Source organism: Pongo abelii, chromosome 11 (genome assembly GCF_028885655.2).
Source record: "Pongo abelii isolate AG06213 chromosome 11, NHGRI_mPonAbe1-v2.0_pri, whole genome shotgun sequence".
NCBI classification, from domain to species: domain Eukaryota; kingdom Metazoa; phylum Chordata; class Mammalia; order Primates; family Hominidae; genus Pongo; species Pongo abelii.
The window spans coordinates 28184163-28200578 of NC_071996.2; the positions used below are offsets into that span (position 1 = coordinate 28184163).

Below are 16416 nucleotides of genomic sequence, written 5' to 3' on the forward strand. Positions count from 1 at the left end.
ATTTTTGTACTTTCGTAGAGACAGGGTTTCACCATGTTGGCCAGACTGGTCTTCAACTCCTGATCTCAGGTGATCCCCGCCTGCACTGGCCTCCTAAAGTGCTGAGATTACAGGCGTGAGCCACCGCACCCATCCCTGAAGGGACTTTAAAACAGCAATTTGGCTGGCCATGGTGGCTCGTGCCTGTAATACCAGCACTTTCATAGGCCAAGGTGGCAGTATCTCTTGTGGCCAGGAATTCAAGATCAGCATGGGCAACACAGCAAGACCCTGTATCTACAAAAAAAGAAAAAAAAATTAGGTGGGTGCTGTGGTGTGTGCCTGTAGTCCTAAGATACTTGGGAGGTGGAGATGGGAGGAACATTTGAGCCAAGGAGGTTAAGGCTGCGATGAGTGGTGATCACACTACTGCAAACCAGCCTGGCAACAGAGCAAGACTCTGTCTCAAAAATACTGCAGACGAACAAACAAACAAACAAACAAACAAACACCTCAGTAATTTGACTGCATATCTGTGGGAGAATATACTCAAAGGGCAAAAAGAACTGTGAAAAAAAGGAAAACTCTTTTCATTAGCCATACTGTTTATACTGGTAGTGTTGTTATTCTGAAACAGTTGTGTAATGTGGAGTATTTGTGATATTCTAAATCTTTCATTGCTAATATTGTAGAGAACCAGTATTCTTGTTAAAGATGTAAAAGAAGCTAAGTAAAAACACTGTGGTCCTGAGTTTGCATTGGAAGCATAAGTATTAACCTATGATAAATGTATTTTACTGGTTGTGCAATTTATCATTTTGAGAGACAAAAATTAACCCAAGCAAATACAGTCCTTAGTGCCCAGAGGCTGGTGCCTAAAATAGTTTCTCAATAAAAAGAACCGGGCTTCTTGGAGAAACTACTGATTCTAAATCATGGGCACAAGATGTACAAGATGGGCCTGGATATATTTTCTGATAGTAACAAAGCTATCAAAGTTACCAGGGTCTTGACAAAAGGACTCAGAAGCCAAGGTGAACAGGCTCCCACTGGCCAAAAATAGGACAATTTGGATATCATTAAGAAAAATAACTACAGGCTAGGCACAGTGGCTCACTCCTGTAATCCCAGCACTTTGGGAGGTCGAGGTGGGTGGATCACCTAAGGTCAGAAGTTCAAGAACAGCCTGACCAACATGGAGAAACCCCATTTCTACTAAAAACAAAATGAGCCAGGCCTGGTTGCGGGCGCCTGCAATCCCAGCTACTTGGGAGGCCAAGGCAGGAGAATTGCTTGAATCTGGGAGGCGGAGGTTGCAGTGAGCCAAGATTGCGCCACTGCACTCCAGCCTGGGCAACAAGAGCGAAACTCCGTCTCAAAAACAAAACAAAACAACAACAACAAAAAACTACAATGGGTTGAAATACATCAACTATGTTTAAATCCTTGATTTCAAAATAATACCCAAATAAATTTAAGTCATCACCCTTGGAGGAAGCTAGTAAATGATTCATTATATTGAAAGCTTGTAGATAAAGGGAAAGAATCAAATGTTTTTCTTGCCTTTCCTATACATGCTATACCACTTGCTAACCAAATAGTAGATATGAAGTTTCTCTTTAAAGAAGTAGTCCAACTAATAAAGACAGAATGATAGAATTAGAATATCATTATTTTGCAAATCCAATGAATTAATGAATGCAGGGATTGATTACTCAAGGGTGCTAACTTCACAAAAAAAAGACAATCAGACATTATGTGCATTTGAAGAAAGAATATGTGACCTAAGATGCTCAAGCCATACATGTAACCACTTTTAGGAAACACAGAGACCACCTTGAGGATGTAAACTGGCAAAATTCACGCCGTCGGAAATATGTTGCAAACAACCTGATTCGTTTATCAAGTAAATTACCAAAAAAAAAGATAAGAAATGAAGGAGGAAGCTTTCAATTAAAAGAGATTTAAGAGACATATAAACCAATCAAAATGTGTAGACTGTATCTGAATTCTGATTTTAAACAAATTATGAAAACAAAACCAAAAGCCCATGTGTGCTATGATCCAGGAATTCCTCTTCTAGGTATATACCTGAAAGAAATGAAAGCAAGGTCTCAAAGAGATCTTCATACACCCATATTCTTAGCAGCATTATTCACAATAGGCAAAAGGAAAAAGCAACCCTGTCCACTGATAGATAAATGAATAAAGAAAATGTGGTATGTTCACCCTTGGAAAGGAAGGAAATTCTGACTTATGCTACAACTTGGATGAATCTTAAGGTCATTAATCTAAGTGAAATAAGCCAGTCAGAAAAAGACAAATACATGAATTTACTTACGTAAAGTATCTAGAGTAGTCAAACTCACAGAAACAGAAAAGTAGAATGGTGGTTACCAAGGGCTGAGGAGAGGAGAAAATGGGGAGTTTTTTTTTTAATGGATATAGAGTTTTGGTTTTGCAAGAAATTGCAAATTGGTTGCAAAAAAATGTAAGTATACTTAACACTGCTAAACTGTATACTTAAAAATGGTTGAGCTGGTAAATTTTATGTTATGTGTATATTGCCATAATTAAAATCTTTTTAAAAATCTTATTATGTAAGAATATAGATACAGGACCTCAAGAAAATGCTAGCAAATCAAATCAGGCAACATATAAAAAGCATTACATACTATATCCAAGTGAGATTTATCTCAGGAATGCAAGGTCAATTTAACATCTAAAAATCAATGTCATATACCACCTTAATAGAATAAAAGACCGAAAACCACAAGATATCTCAGATGCAGGAAAAGCACTTAACAAAACTGAACACACTTTCAGGATGAAAACACTCAATGAACAAGTAACAAAGGGATCTTCTTCAACTTGATAAAGGGCATTTATAAACAATCCATGGCTAATATGATAATTAGTGAAAATATAAAACTTTCCCTCTAAGATTAGGAAGAAGACAAGTGTTCTGGTCTCATCACTTCTATTCAACATTGTACTGGAGGTTCTATCCAGGATACTTATACAAGAAAGACAAAGAAAAAGGAAAGAGGCATCTAGATTGGAAAGAAGTAATTTATATCTATTTGCAAATGACATGATGACATAATCTTGTCAACAGAAAATCCTAAGAAATTCACTCTCTCACACACAAAACTATTGGTTAATAAAGTAAACAATTCCATTTACAATAGCACCAAAACATACTAAAATACTGAGGAATAAATTTAAATAAGCGCAAGACTTGCATGCTGAAAACTACAATTAAAATTAAAGAATACCTAAATAAACAGAAAGACCATCCTGGGTTCATGCTTTGCAAGATGTAATATCACTATTATGACAATACTTCCCAATTTGATCTAGAGATTCAACCCAATCCCTATGAACATTCTGGTTGCTGGGTTTTTTTTTTTAATTTTTTCAGAAAGAATAAACTTATTCAAAATTCATATGAAAATGCAAGGGACACAGAATAGCTAAATCAAGCTGGAAAATGAAAAAGAGTTATGGATTTACATTTCCTGATTTTAAATTTTACAACAAAGCTACAGTAATGATGACAGTGTAGTACTAGCATAGGAACAGAGATACAGATCAATGGAATAGAATTAGAAGTCTAGAAATAAACCCTTACATTTGTACTCAACTGATTTTTGACAAGAGCCCTGAGACAATTCAATGGGAAAGAACAGTCATTTTAACAAATGGTGCTGGGACAAGTGGGTAACCACATGCAAAAGAGTTAAGTTGGAACCCTACCTCAAATCACACACAGTAATTAGCTCAAAATGGATCAGTCCTAAATGCGAGAGCTAAAACTATAAAACTTGTAGACTCACTTATGGGTTAGGTAATAATTTCTCATCTATGATACCAAAAGCATAAATGATAAAGGAAAAACAGATAAACTAGACTTCACCAAATTCAAAACTTCTGTGCATCAACTACTATAATCAAGAAAACAGAAAGAGGAAATGGAAGCAAATATTTGCAAACCACAGATCTGATCAGAAACTTTTATCCAGAAAATATAAAAAAAACTTACAACTCGACAATAAAATGACGACCAAATTCAAAAACATGCAAAAGATTTGAACAGTTCTCCAAAAAATATATGCAAATAAATAGCTCATTATCACATGTAAAGATGCTTAACATCATTAGTGATATGGTTTAGCTGTGTGTCCTCACCCAAATCTCATGTCAAATAGTAATTCCCAGTGTTGGAGGAGAGGCCTTGCGGGAGGTGACTGAATAGTGGGGGCAGACCTCCCCCTTTCTGTTCTCGTGATAGAGTTCTCTACAAGACATGGTTGTTTGAAAGTATGCAGCACCTCCTGCTTCTTTCTCTCTGTCTCTCTCCTGCTGGCCATGTGAAGACGTGCTTGCTTCCCCTTTGCCTTCCACCATGATTGTTTAAGTTTCCTGAGGCCTCCCAGCCATGCTTCCTGTACAGCCTGGGGAACTGTGAGTCAACTAAGCCTCTTTCCTTTATAAATTACCCAGTCTCAAGTGTTTATTTGTAGCAGTGTGAAAACAGACTAATACAATTAGTTATCAGGGAAATGCACAACAAATTCACAGTGAGATACTACTTCATACCCAGCAGGATGGCTAAAATAAAAAAGACAGACAGTAACATGTGTTGATGATGATGTGAAGAAAACAAAAGCCTCATACACTTCTAGAGGAACTGCAAAATGGTACAGAAATTTTGGAAACAACTGGCTGTTCCTCAAAAGGTTAAACAGAATGAAAACATGACCTGGCAATTCCACTCCTGGGTATGCCCAAGATAAATGAAAACGTATGTTCACATAAAAATTCATGGCAGCATTACTCATAATAACCAAAAAGTGGATACAAACCAAATAAATGTCCATCAACAGATTAACGATGAACACAATGTGGTAAAAATCTATACAATTAAATATTATTGAACAATAAAAAGGAATAAAGTAATAATACATACTGCAGTACAGATAAACCTTTAAATATGCTACTTAAAAGAAGCCAGTTAGAAAAGACCAAACTGTATGATCTCATTCATATAAAAGGTCCAGAATAGGCAACTCTGCGGAGAAAGAAAGTAGACTGGTGATTGCCCAGATTGGAGGTTGGAGGTTGGGGGTTGGGGGAGGTTAGAGAGGTTATGAGGGGAAATGGGAATAATTGTTAATGAGCTTGGGGTTTTTTTGGGCGGGAGGGGGGGGGGTGGGTGGCGGGGAATGAAGATGTTTTAAAAATTGTATAGCCAGGCCTGGTGGCTCATGCCTGTAATCCCAGCACTTTGGGAGGCCAAGGTGGGTGGATCACCTGAGGTCAGGAGTTCAAGACCAGCCTGGCCAACATGGAGAGACCCTGTGTCTACTAAAAATACAAAAATTAGCTGGGTGTGGTTGCGGGTGCCTGTAATCCCAGCTACTCGGGAGGCTGAGGCAGGAGAATTGCTTGAACCCGGAAGGCGGAGGTTGCGGTGAGCTAAGATCATGCCATTGCACTCCAGCCTGGGCAACAGAAGCGAAACTCTGTCTCAAAAAAAATAAAAAATAAAATAAAAATAAAAGTTATATAGTAGTGATAGCTGCAAGCCTCTGTAATACACAAAACCCACTGAATTGTATACTTTAAGCGGCTGAATTTTATGGTATGTGAATTGTAGTTTAATAAAGCTGTTATAAAATTTAAAAAGACGGTTTTTAGTAAACAACTAGAAATTTAAATACTGCCAATTTGATAATATTAACAAATTGATGGCCGGGCGTGGTGGCTCACACCTCTAATCCCAGTACTTGGAAGGCCAAGGCGGGTGGATCACAAAGTCAGGAGATCTAGACCATCCTGGCTAACACGGTGAAACCCCATCTCTACTAAAAATACAAAAAATTAGCAGGGCATGGTGGCGGGTGCCTGTAGTCCCAGCTACTCGGGAGGCTGAGGCAGGAGAATGGCGTGAACCCGGGAGGCAGAGCTTGCAGTGAGCTGAGATCGCGCCACTGCACTCCAGCCTGGGCGACAGAGCAAAGACTCTGTCTCAAAAAAAAAAAAAAAAAAAAAAAAAAATTGATTACATTTCTTGATAATTGTACTGTGGTTTTATTTAAAAGGGAAATCAATCCTTATCTTTTAGAGATACACACTAAAATATTATGAACAAAATGATATGATATCTAGGATTTGCTTCAAATACAGAGAAAGTGAACAGCTATACAGATGAAACAATATGGCAAATGTGGGATCTGAGTATAAACATGATATTCATTATATTGTCTATGTTTGAAACTTTCTGTAATTAAAAACCAGGCTGAGCATGGTGACTCATGCCTGTAATCCCAACACTTTGGGAGGCTGAAGTGGCAGGACAGTTTGAACCCAGGAGTTCAAGACCAGCCTAAGCAACATAGTGAGATCCTCTCTCTACAAAAAATAAAAAAATTAGCCCGATGTGGTGGCTCATGCCAGTAGTCCCAGCTGAGGTGGGAGGATTGCTTAAGCTTGGGAGGCTGAGGCTGCAGTGAGTTATGATCACACCACTGCATACCAGCCTGGGCAACAGAGTGAGACTCTTGTCTCACAAAACAAAAACAAAAAAATTATAGGCACTTACTGGATCACACAGGTCAATTTCCTTCAAGTAACCTATTCCACCAACACTGCTATTATTTCACAATGTCTTAATCAGTGCAAAAGATAATTTTAACACTAAAATTCCATGATTCTTCTTTTGGCTCCTGAAGCATAATTAATAGTGTAGAATACACTAAAAAGTACCTTAATTTCTGTAATTTTTGTTGTTGCAATGTAAGTTCTTTTTTTTTTTTTTTGAGACTGAGTCGCACTCTGTCGCCCAGGCTGGAGTATAGTGGCACAATCTCGGCTCACTGCAAGCTCCGCCTCCCGGGTTCATGCCATTCTCCTGCCTCAGCCTCCTGAGTAGCTGGGACTACAGGCGCCCACCACCATGCCCGGCTAATTTTTTTGTATTTTTAGTAGAGACGGGGTTTCACTGTGTTAGCCAGGATGGTCTCGATCTCCTCACCTCGTGATCCGCCCGCCTCAGCCTCCCAAAATGCTGGGATTACAGGCGTGAGCTACCTACTGCGCCCGGCCGCTGCAATGTAAGTTTTTATGTAAAAAGAAAAACAATTTCACCACAGCTATTTCACAGAAAGCAGGTCTATCAAGATTCTCCAGTTCAGGGATAATATCATTCTCAGCATTCAACTTGACTAAATAATACAAAGCAAGTTCCTCTGTGCCTGTTTAAGCACTCAATATTTAATACGCCAGGCAACTTGCATGTTAGCAAAACTTTTTCTGTAAAAGGCCAGATATTAAATATTTTAGAAATAGCAGGCCACATGGTACCGTTGCAACTTCCAAATTCTGCAGCTATAATATCAAAGCAGGCATAGATAAATGAGCATGGCTGTGTTCCACTAAAATTTTATTTACAAAAACAAGTGGCAGGCCAGATTTGACTAGCGGGCAGTAGTTTGCTTACCCCTGTGCTAGAGGTTATTTGACCATGGCAAGGAATTGAAAAGATAAAAAAGGATAAAAATATGATTTAGGATACGCAGTGGCAACAAAAATCATCATGTTAAGAATATACACTTGTATATGAAGTACAGTACTCACAGGTGTTTGGATCATCATGGCTCGCTGATCTCTCATTGTTCTTACAATATCTAGTGGATAAACTGGCTGATTGCATTCAATGAGACACATGGCTGTTTCCATAGTAATAAGAACCCCAGTTCTTCCGATTCCAGCACTAAAAAAGACAAATATAGGCAAGATCTTACTGATACTATTCTGTTAAACCACTTGTGGCTTTTGTGCATAAAACTGAATTATAACACAGAAGAACAATATCATTTTAATGTTTTATATTATAAAAGTAGTAAGCCAAATACAGAATATTTTGAAAACAGAAAAAAAATGCACTGACTTAATTACTTGTTCTGAATCTTCCATCTACCACGTTAGTTGGAAAAATACTATTTTAAAGCAGTTAAATTTAACTTTTTAAAATCTGAACAAGGAATAGAAGCTTACTGGAGCAACTCCTCTTAAAATGCAAAATGATAGAATGACAATAATAAACCATCGATGAATGCACAAAAGACAACAATATTTTAAACTCAAATATATCTTTTTTTTTTTTTTTTTTTGAGACAGAATCTCACTCACGCCGCCTGGAGTGCAGTGGTGCGATCTCGGCTCACTGCAACTTCTACTTCCTGGGCTCAAGCGATTCTCCTGCCTCAGCCTCTCGAGTAGCTGGGATTACAGACGTGCACCACCACACTTGGCTAATTTTTTTTGTATTTTTAGTAGACACAGGGTTTCACCATGTTTGTCAGGCTGGTCTCGAACTCCTGACCTCAGGTGATCTGCCCGCCTCGGCCTCCCAGAGTGCTGGGATTCCAGGCATGGGCCACCGCTCCCGGTCTGATTTTAAACTAAACTTTACCACTGAGACAGCCAAGAACAACTTTTTAACTTCTAATCTGTGAACACGAATGCAGTAGTTATCAGGGACTTGGGATATAAAATGGTGTTTCACCATTCTTGCTACTGTACCTCTCAAATTTTGGTCTATAATCTGTTTTGATGATTTGAAACTCTACTCTTAAAGTGTGTTGGAAAGTCTAAGTATAAAGAGATACCTCAAGATATCCTCTGAATAAACCACTTAACAAAGGTGGCCGTAACAGGGAGGGAACAACTGTCTCCTAATCTCTGGATCAGTAGCAGTAAAGACTGGAGGGCAGAAGGGGACTTGGGTCTCAAAGAAAGAAAGAGTAACCTGCTGTTTACTTCAAGCTTTTAGAAGTAGCATATCCTTTGGTAGGGTCATTTCAAGAGAGGTAGGAGTACTCAATGAATGTCCTAAGAGGAGCCACAGGCAAGGAAGAAGGAAGAGAATCTAAATATTAGGCTGTAACCTAATGCCTAAGCCATTGTCTGAATGTGTCCCATAAAATTCCTATGTTAAAACTTAATCACCAATGTGATAATATTAGGAGGTGGAACCGGTGAGGCACAGTGGCTCACGCCTGTAATCCCAGCACTTTGTGAGGCCAAAGTAGGTGGATCCCTTGAGCCCAGGAGTTCCAGACCAGCCTGGGCAACATGGCAAAAACCCATCTTTACAAAAAAATACAAAAATTAGCCAGGCTTGGTGGTGCACCTGTACCTCTAGCTACTCTGGGGGCTGAGGCAGGAGGATCACTTGAGCCTGGGAGGCAGAGGTTACAGTGAGCTGTGATCATGCCATTGCGCTCCAGCCTGTGTGACAGCATGAGACTCCGACTGAAAAAAAAAGAAAAGGTGGGACCTTTTGGAGGTGATTAAGTCATGAGGGCTGACGGGATTAGAGCCCTTATATAAAAGGACTTCAGAGAGTGGGTTCACTCCTTCTGTCCTTTCTAGCATGTGGGGAAACAGTATTCATCCCGTCCAGAGAATGACACAACAAAGTGCCATAATGGAAGCAGAGAGTAGTCCTCATTAGACCCTCATGAGAACCTGTGTGTACCCTGATCTTGAACTTCCCAGCCTCCAGAAGTAAAAGAAATGCATTTCTGTTCCTTTTCAATTACCCAGTCTCAAATATTTTGTTACATAGCACAAATGGACTAAGACAGCCCACAGTACTGTATTTCATCAAATCTATTGTAAATTGTTAAGACCAATTTCAGAGGTGTCAAAATATGAAAAGGAGGAGCATCTAAGAATCAGTGCAATCAGTATTATTTTTATATCTTATGATAAAGTTACTGCCAATCATATGTTAGAACATATCCTTTGCCTCCTACCTTCAGAGCATAGCTTTGAGTTCTAATTATTACAGTGATAATAACACCATAAGGACAAAATATGTACTCTCTTTTAAAAATGACATATCTGTTCAGCTATACATTCATAAAAGACGGAAAACAGAATACCTGCAATGGACAACAATGGGTTCTTCTTTCCCAGCCCTCTTGTTTCGTACATGACAAACAAAATCTAGAAAGTCACTCGAATCATCAGGGACTCCATGGTCAGGCCAGGCTATGTACTGGATCTGAGTGAGTGGACGACTTTCATTTTTCTAAGAACAAATGAAAAATTATGCACCTTGACTTATGTATTATTGAAATTGTCCCTATAAACCTCATAAAATTAATCAGGAAAGAAGGGAGGGGGAGATAGAAAACTAAACACAGCTTGCAGCACACTTAGCATTGATCACTAGGTCAGCTGCTCTCTGACCCGCGTCCTCATAGTTGGTTGGTGCCTGTTGCCTCAGAATCCCATAGACCCATTACAAGATTATAGTTCCCCTTAACTGCTCTACAGGTAACAACCTGGGACATTATGAAATGTTAGATTTCCCCTTTGAGACATTCTTTTGGGTCCTGCATACTGATGAAACTACTGACTCAGTTGGTCTAAAGGACCCTGAGATAAGCTAACTCACCAAAGAATGCACCTCCTGATGATTTCATCCACCTTATCCCAACCAATCAATGATCTTAATTTCCCAGCCCCTTGCTCTCCACCATCCCCTTAAAAACCCCATCCCAGATCCCATCTCCTCGGGGAGATGATTTGAGGGTCTCCTCCCATCTCCTTGCTCGGTACCCTGCGATCATTAAACTCTTTATCTGCTGCATCCCTGCTGTCTCAGTGTATTCGTCTGTTATTGCACAGCAGGAATATGAACGTGTTGGTACTATGACAGTATCTTTAAAATATATTCATGTCATTGGAATTTTAGAAGGAAAGCAAAACCAACCACTCCTCTTCTCCACCAAAAGTTATGTATAAACTCATTAGAATGCAAAATTTCAACAAAAAGGAAAGAAACTATTTTATAGAAATAGTTGTATCCATTTAAGTATGGCTAATTACATTACTACTCTTTTTATAACTCAATTTCTATATGTGTAAAGTATTTTAATGGTGATAATCAAGTATATAGGTAGAAACAAATTAAGACCCAGAGAAATGCTTAAAGAAAACTAATGAATTCTTGGGTGAGCAAAAATGGTAAAGTAAAAAACATTTTTTGTGAACAAAGCTGACCTAATCCTCACACAATGCAGATGAAATTATGGAAATCAGAAAAATAAAATCTCAAGATAAATGTATATTAAAAATTGGAGTTAATAAAAACACAAAGTCAAATCAGTGGGATTATTTCTTTTTGGAGAGCCAAGGTTGGTATAATGGAGACAGTAAGAGTAGTGGGTTTAGATACATCTTGGTTCAAATCTTGACTCTGCCAGTTATAGCATCCAATGTTTCAGAAAATAATTTCAACTGAAAAATGAAATAACATCTGTACTTTAAAGGATCAGTCTTATGCTAAAAAGACTCCATGAGGAGACCTGTACATCACCCAATCAGCTACTTGGCACCATATAATCAATAAATGGTTGCTATCGTCATTCAACACTATAATTATAACTATGGTTATTGCCATTTACACTAAAGAGAGCTTCCTGAAAAGTAAAAGTAAAAGGTATTCAAGACTTGAGGTAGTATCTGCTATCATTAATCCATCCAGGTATGTTTTTATTTATGGGAGCAAACTTATTTTCCCAATTATGTTTGGCTCAAACTTTAGAAACTAACTCATGTCTTCGTTCTAATGTACTCAGGGTGTGTAAAGAAAAGCCACTATGGTATATAAAACTGTCATGGATAATCTACAGGTGGAGTATAATAGAGACTATGCTAAAGATAGACATTATTGCTAAAGATAGACATTATTTTATATAAACATACGTAGCCTATCTTTCATTATCTATTTGAGAAAATGAAGAAATATCATATTGGCTTGACCTGTTACATTAGACCATGAGCTACACAGTATATGTCCCCAAACCCTAAATTCATTCTGATGGACTCTAGCCCATAAAATTTTGAAATTTTAAAATTCTTGTAATTTTAGCTTTATTCAATGCCAGATTTCTTTTCTATAAATTAGCACAACTTCTGGCTTCTTCCCTTTTAGTCAGTAAGGCTCTGTCTCTCTGGTTTCCTTTAATCATGCTCTTGGGGTTGGAGGGGAGTTCTCATTTCCAAAGCCTTGACCATTGATGGGATAGTCCTGGGCATTCATAGCTTGGGCTATTTACTCTTCTCTAGCAGTTACTTCCTTCTTTTAGTCCCTTTGAAAACCAAAGGTGGTGGCAGAGGGATAGCTAGCTGCAGGCAGAGAAAGTAGGGTGCACTGTCTCTAGCAGCCTGACAGAACTGGCAGCATGATGCTCTCTACATACATCTTCCAATTGGGATACTGAGCCATCATTTATTAATCAGTTTCATTTGAAGCCAAGGGGACTGACTCAGGCAGAATTAAGAGCTGGCAATTAGAAATCTACACCCCATCTGCTGTCAGAAGGTCCTGGTTACAACCTTTTCCTTCTTAATATGTGGGGGACTGTGAAGTTGCTCTCCTCTACTCTTTTAAAAAAGGAAAATAATTTAATAGCTTTCAATTGTTTTTTCCATTTCCACAGACACACCCAAATACTGTACTGATACTACTTGGAGTAAAAGTTTTTTTTATAATGAAACATATCTAAATAGCTGTGCTGAATAGGCGAAGTAGTAACAGTAGTATTATTTACCAGACTACTTTTTCACTGACCATTCATATTTAGTCATAGAAACTAAGAAAAACATTAATTTTATAATAGAATAGGATAATACTCTTAATAAAATTCCAAAGTACCCCATTAAAGCAGATAAACAATTCAATAATTCTTATAGTATTTCCTAGTAACCAATACTCAAACTAAAAACATTTTCAGCTTTCAGTCTTTACCTTGAACACAACAGTTCTAATGAACAGATATCCCGCCTTCTTACCTCTTGGTTAAATAGTGTCATCTTCCTGAAGATATAGGCAGTGTTTCCTTCTTCAGAGTGGCAGGTAACTTGGTAGCATCCATAAGATGAACTGCCTGTGGGTTCTGGCCAATACTGGTGACATTTAACCTGATATTGATATAAATAAATAATAAATAAATAAAATTATACACACATGGATTCATGTTCTCCAATTTTTAAAAATGTTTTAATTTTTAATAAATTTTAAACATAGAAAAGTTACAAGAAAAATTTAATAAATTTCATCTAGATCTGCTGACTAGTGTTTTTTTTTTGAGATGGAGTTTTGCTCTTGTTGCCCAGGCTAGAGTGCAATAGCACGATCTTGGCTCACTGCAACCTCTGCCTCCTGGGTTCAAGCGATTCTCCTGCCTCAGCCTCCCAAGTAGCTGGGATTACAGGCATGTGTCACCAAGCCTGGCTAATTTTGTATTTTTAGTAGAGACGGGGTTTCACCACATTGGTCAGGCTGGTCTTGAACTCCTGACCTCAGGTGATCCACCTGCCTCTGTCTCCCAAAGTGCTGGGATTACAGGTGTGAGCCACTGCACCCAGCCGACATTTTTTCTTTGTCACTTTTTTCCCTTTTTAATAGTAAGTAATCTGGCTATATTTTGAGACAGCAAAAATCCTCATTAAATCTTAAGATTTTTTAAAACAGCTGTAATGACAAGTAATTCATACACCATACCGTTCACTCGTTTAATGCATACAATAGTTTTCAGTATATTCACAGAACTGTGCAACCATCACCACAATCACTTTTAGAACATTCCCATTACACCCAAAATAAACCCTATACCAATTAGTAGTCATTGTTCATTCTTCCTCATCCGTTCCCCTATTCTTACCCCAGATCTAGACCACCACTGATCTACTTCATGTCCCTACAGAGTTGCCTATCCTGGACATTTCATATAAATGCAGTCATATAATATGTGGTCTTTTTGACCTCTTTCACTATGCTAAGTGTTTTCCAGGTTTACCCATGTTGTAGTATGTATCACTACTTCGTTCCTTTTTATTGCCAAATAATATCCAACCATAAGACTATACCACATTTTATTTGTATATTTGAGTTGTTTCTACATTTTGGCCATTACAAATAATGCTGTTATGAATGCTCATGTACAAATTTTTGTGTGGACAGACCTTTTCAACTCTTTTGGATTTAGGAATGAAAGTACTAAGTTATACCAACTCGACGTTTAACTTTTTGAGGAACTACAAGACTGTTTTCCAAAATGGCTGGATGATTTTACAAACCCACCATAGGAGGGTTCTGTTTTTTCCATATCATCCCTAGAACTTGTTTTTATACGTCCTTTTTATTTTAGCCATCCTCTTGGATATAAAGTCTCATTAAGGTTTTGATCTGCATCTCCCTGATAATGATGTTGAGCACCTTTTCTTGTGCTTCTTAGCCATTTGTATATCTTCTTTGGAGAACTGTCTATTCAGATCCATTGCCCATTTTTAAATTGCATTATTTATTTTACTGTAGAGTTGTAAAGAGTTCTGTAGATATGTTAGACACAAGACCCTTAATAAATGTATATTAATCCCTTTAAATAATAACAATGACAGTAATGGCTAACACTTATGTCACATTTATTTATGTGTTAGTCACAGTTTTATGCACTTAACCATGATGATTTAAAACAAGAAACCACAAGAAAAGAAGATTAAAGGTTACAAAGGCTTAAATAAACATGAATATTTTGACTACATATGTGCAGTATAACTTGAAAAAAGTCCAAGCAATGTGTAAGATTCAACTATGACTTACTCTGCCACGTTCAACTTGTGTGGTCAACATTACAACCATAGAGGAGCCTTGTTCCCACGTCATCTGCCAAAAATCTGTACAAGTGTGTGGTAATGGCCCTTGACAAGCAATGTACTGATTTATAATGCTGGAAGAAGGAATTTCCATCTAAAAAGAAAAGGACATGAAAATAAATGTTTTGCATTACTTTTTACAGTAATCAGGAATATGAAAATCATCCACTAACTGTTATAGTGAATACAACTAATCTCAATAAACTGCTGTCAGTAAAACAAATCTTTATTAACAATTTCTTATTTTATCTGTAGAAGAAATTTCATGGCAATGTTCAACAGTTATATGTATTTATCTTTTAATTAGTGGAAATAAGAATTTAAATATTTTCCAAATATTTTCCTGGGCTTAAGCAATCCTCCTGCTTTGGCCTCCCAAAGTGCTGAGATTACAGGTGTGAGCCACACCCGGCCTATTATGATTTTTAAAAGCAGCTTAACAGAATTTTGTTTCAGAGGCAGAGACTTGGTAAAGAAATAAAAAATACTTATCTGTAAATAGTTTATTGGTAAAATTTGTGAGGAACAAAAATTCTGCCATTGGTTTTAGCTTGAATTTTTACATATAAAATAACTTTAGAGGATACCAGAATAATATTTTAAATTCATAATTTTCAGAAAGAGGTAATTACGATAGTATTTGGGAAAGTTGAGACATCAGTCATTATCCTACTACATTTTGAGATTAAATTTTTTTAAAAAAGGTGATATATGCACATGACAATTCAAAGAATAACAAAGAGTGAATAAAGAAAGTCTCTTCTCCCATTTCAGCTTCTAGTTTGCACCCAGGAAGGTAATCTTTTTCTCTGTTTGTCATATAGCCTTCTCAGGGATATTCTATATACAACATACAAACATATATGCAACTTCCCACTTTTCTGTGTAACTGTTGTTTAAAAATGGTAGTATACTATATATATAATGTTGTTCTGCTTATTTCTCCTTTTTACTTCATCTTCAAGATCATGTTTGATTAGTAAATAAAATTTCATTCTTTTAAATGGCTCTACTGTATAAATATACAAGAAAATAAAATATTTAATGCAGACTTAAGGCCCTCATGTTTTTTATTTTTGTAAACTTGCCCCAACCTGTGCTCATTTGACAGCAAAATCTGACCTGAACTGACCTAAGACTATTTGCACTCTTTATTAGTCTTACTTAGGGAGAATATCTATAGTTTGCTGTTAACTATTCAGATATATTGATTATAGAGCGCTTGTCCCATAGCCTGCCAGCGATGCTACTTATTATAGTATATGGTATATGTACTAAATACCCTTTCAAAATTCCAAAAATTCGGAATCCCAAAGCATACTTTTCTACATCCTCCCACTCACTGCCCCTTTATGTGGAGAATGAGGTCTTCCTATGTTGCCTAGGCAGGTCTCAAACTCCTGGGCTGAAGCTATCCTCCAGCCTATGCCTCTCTTTAGTGCTACTGTGCTACTGCGCCTGGCCCCATAGTATATTTAACCTAAGGTTTCACATAAAGGATGTGGACCTACATGTAGTATTATGAAACTTTTGCTCTTTCAATCTCATAGGTGAAATAGTAATTCCTTGAAGTTTTCATTGCACTTTTCTTTTTGTAAATTGCATGTATTTTTCATTTAACTCTGATATTATTTTTCTAAGTGTTAAAATAGTATTGTGGTTTTGCTACCAAAAAAAAAAAAGGCCTTATCAGAGATA

At 37.4% G+C, this 16416-nt stretch overlaps 1 protein-coding gene across 10 annotated transcripts in view; it reads right to left on the minus strand.

The window, feature by feature from the left end:
* PTPN4 (protein tyrosine phosphatase non-receptor type 4) overlaps positions 1-16416 on the minus strand; it is a 221246-nt gene that overhangs the window by 5012 nt on the left and 199818 nt on the right. For all 10 annotated transcript variants that reach the window (XM_063712731.1, XM_002812411.6, XM_024243618.3 and 7 more), the window contains 4 exons: positions 14666-14812; positions 12856-12984; positions 9936-10084; positions 7621-7756 (listed from right to left, as the gene is read on the minus strand). In XM_063712731.1, the coding sequence (XP_063568801.1) occupies positions 7621-7756; positions 9936-10084; positions 12856-12984; positions 14666-14812 (561 nt within the window). The remainder of the gene's footprint in view (positions 1-7620; positions 7757-9935; positions 10085-12855; positions 12985-14665; positions 14813-16416) is intronic.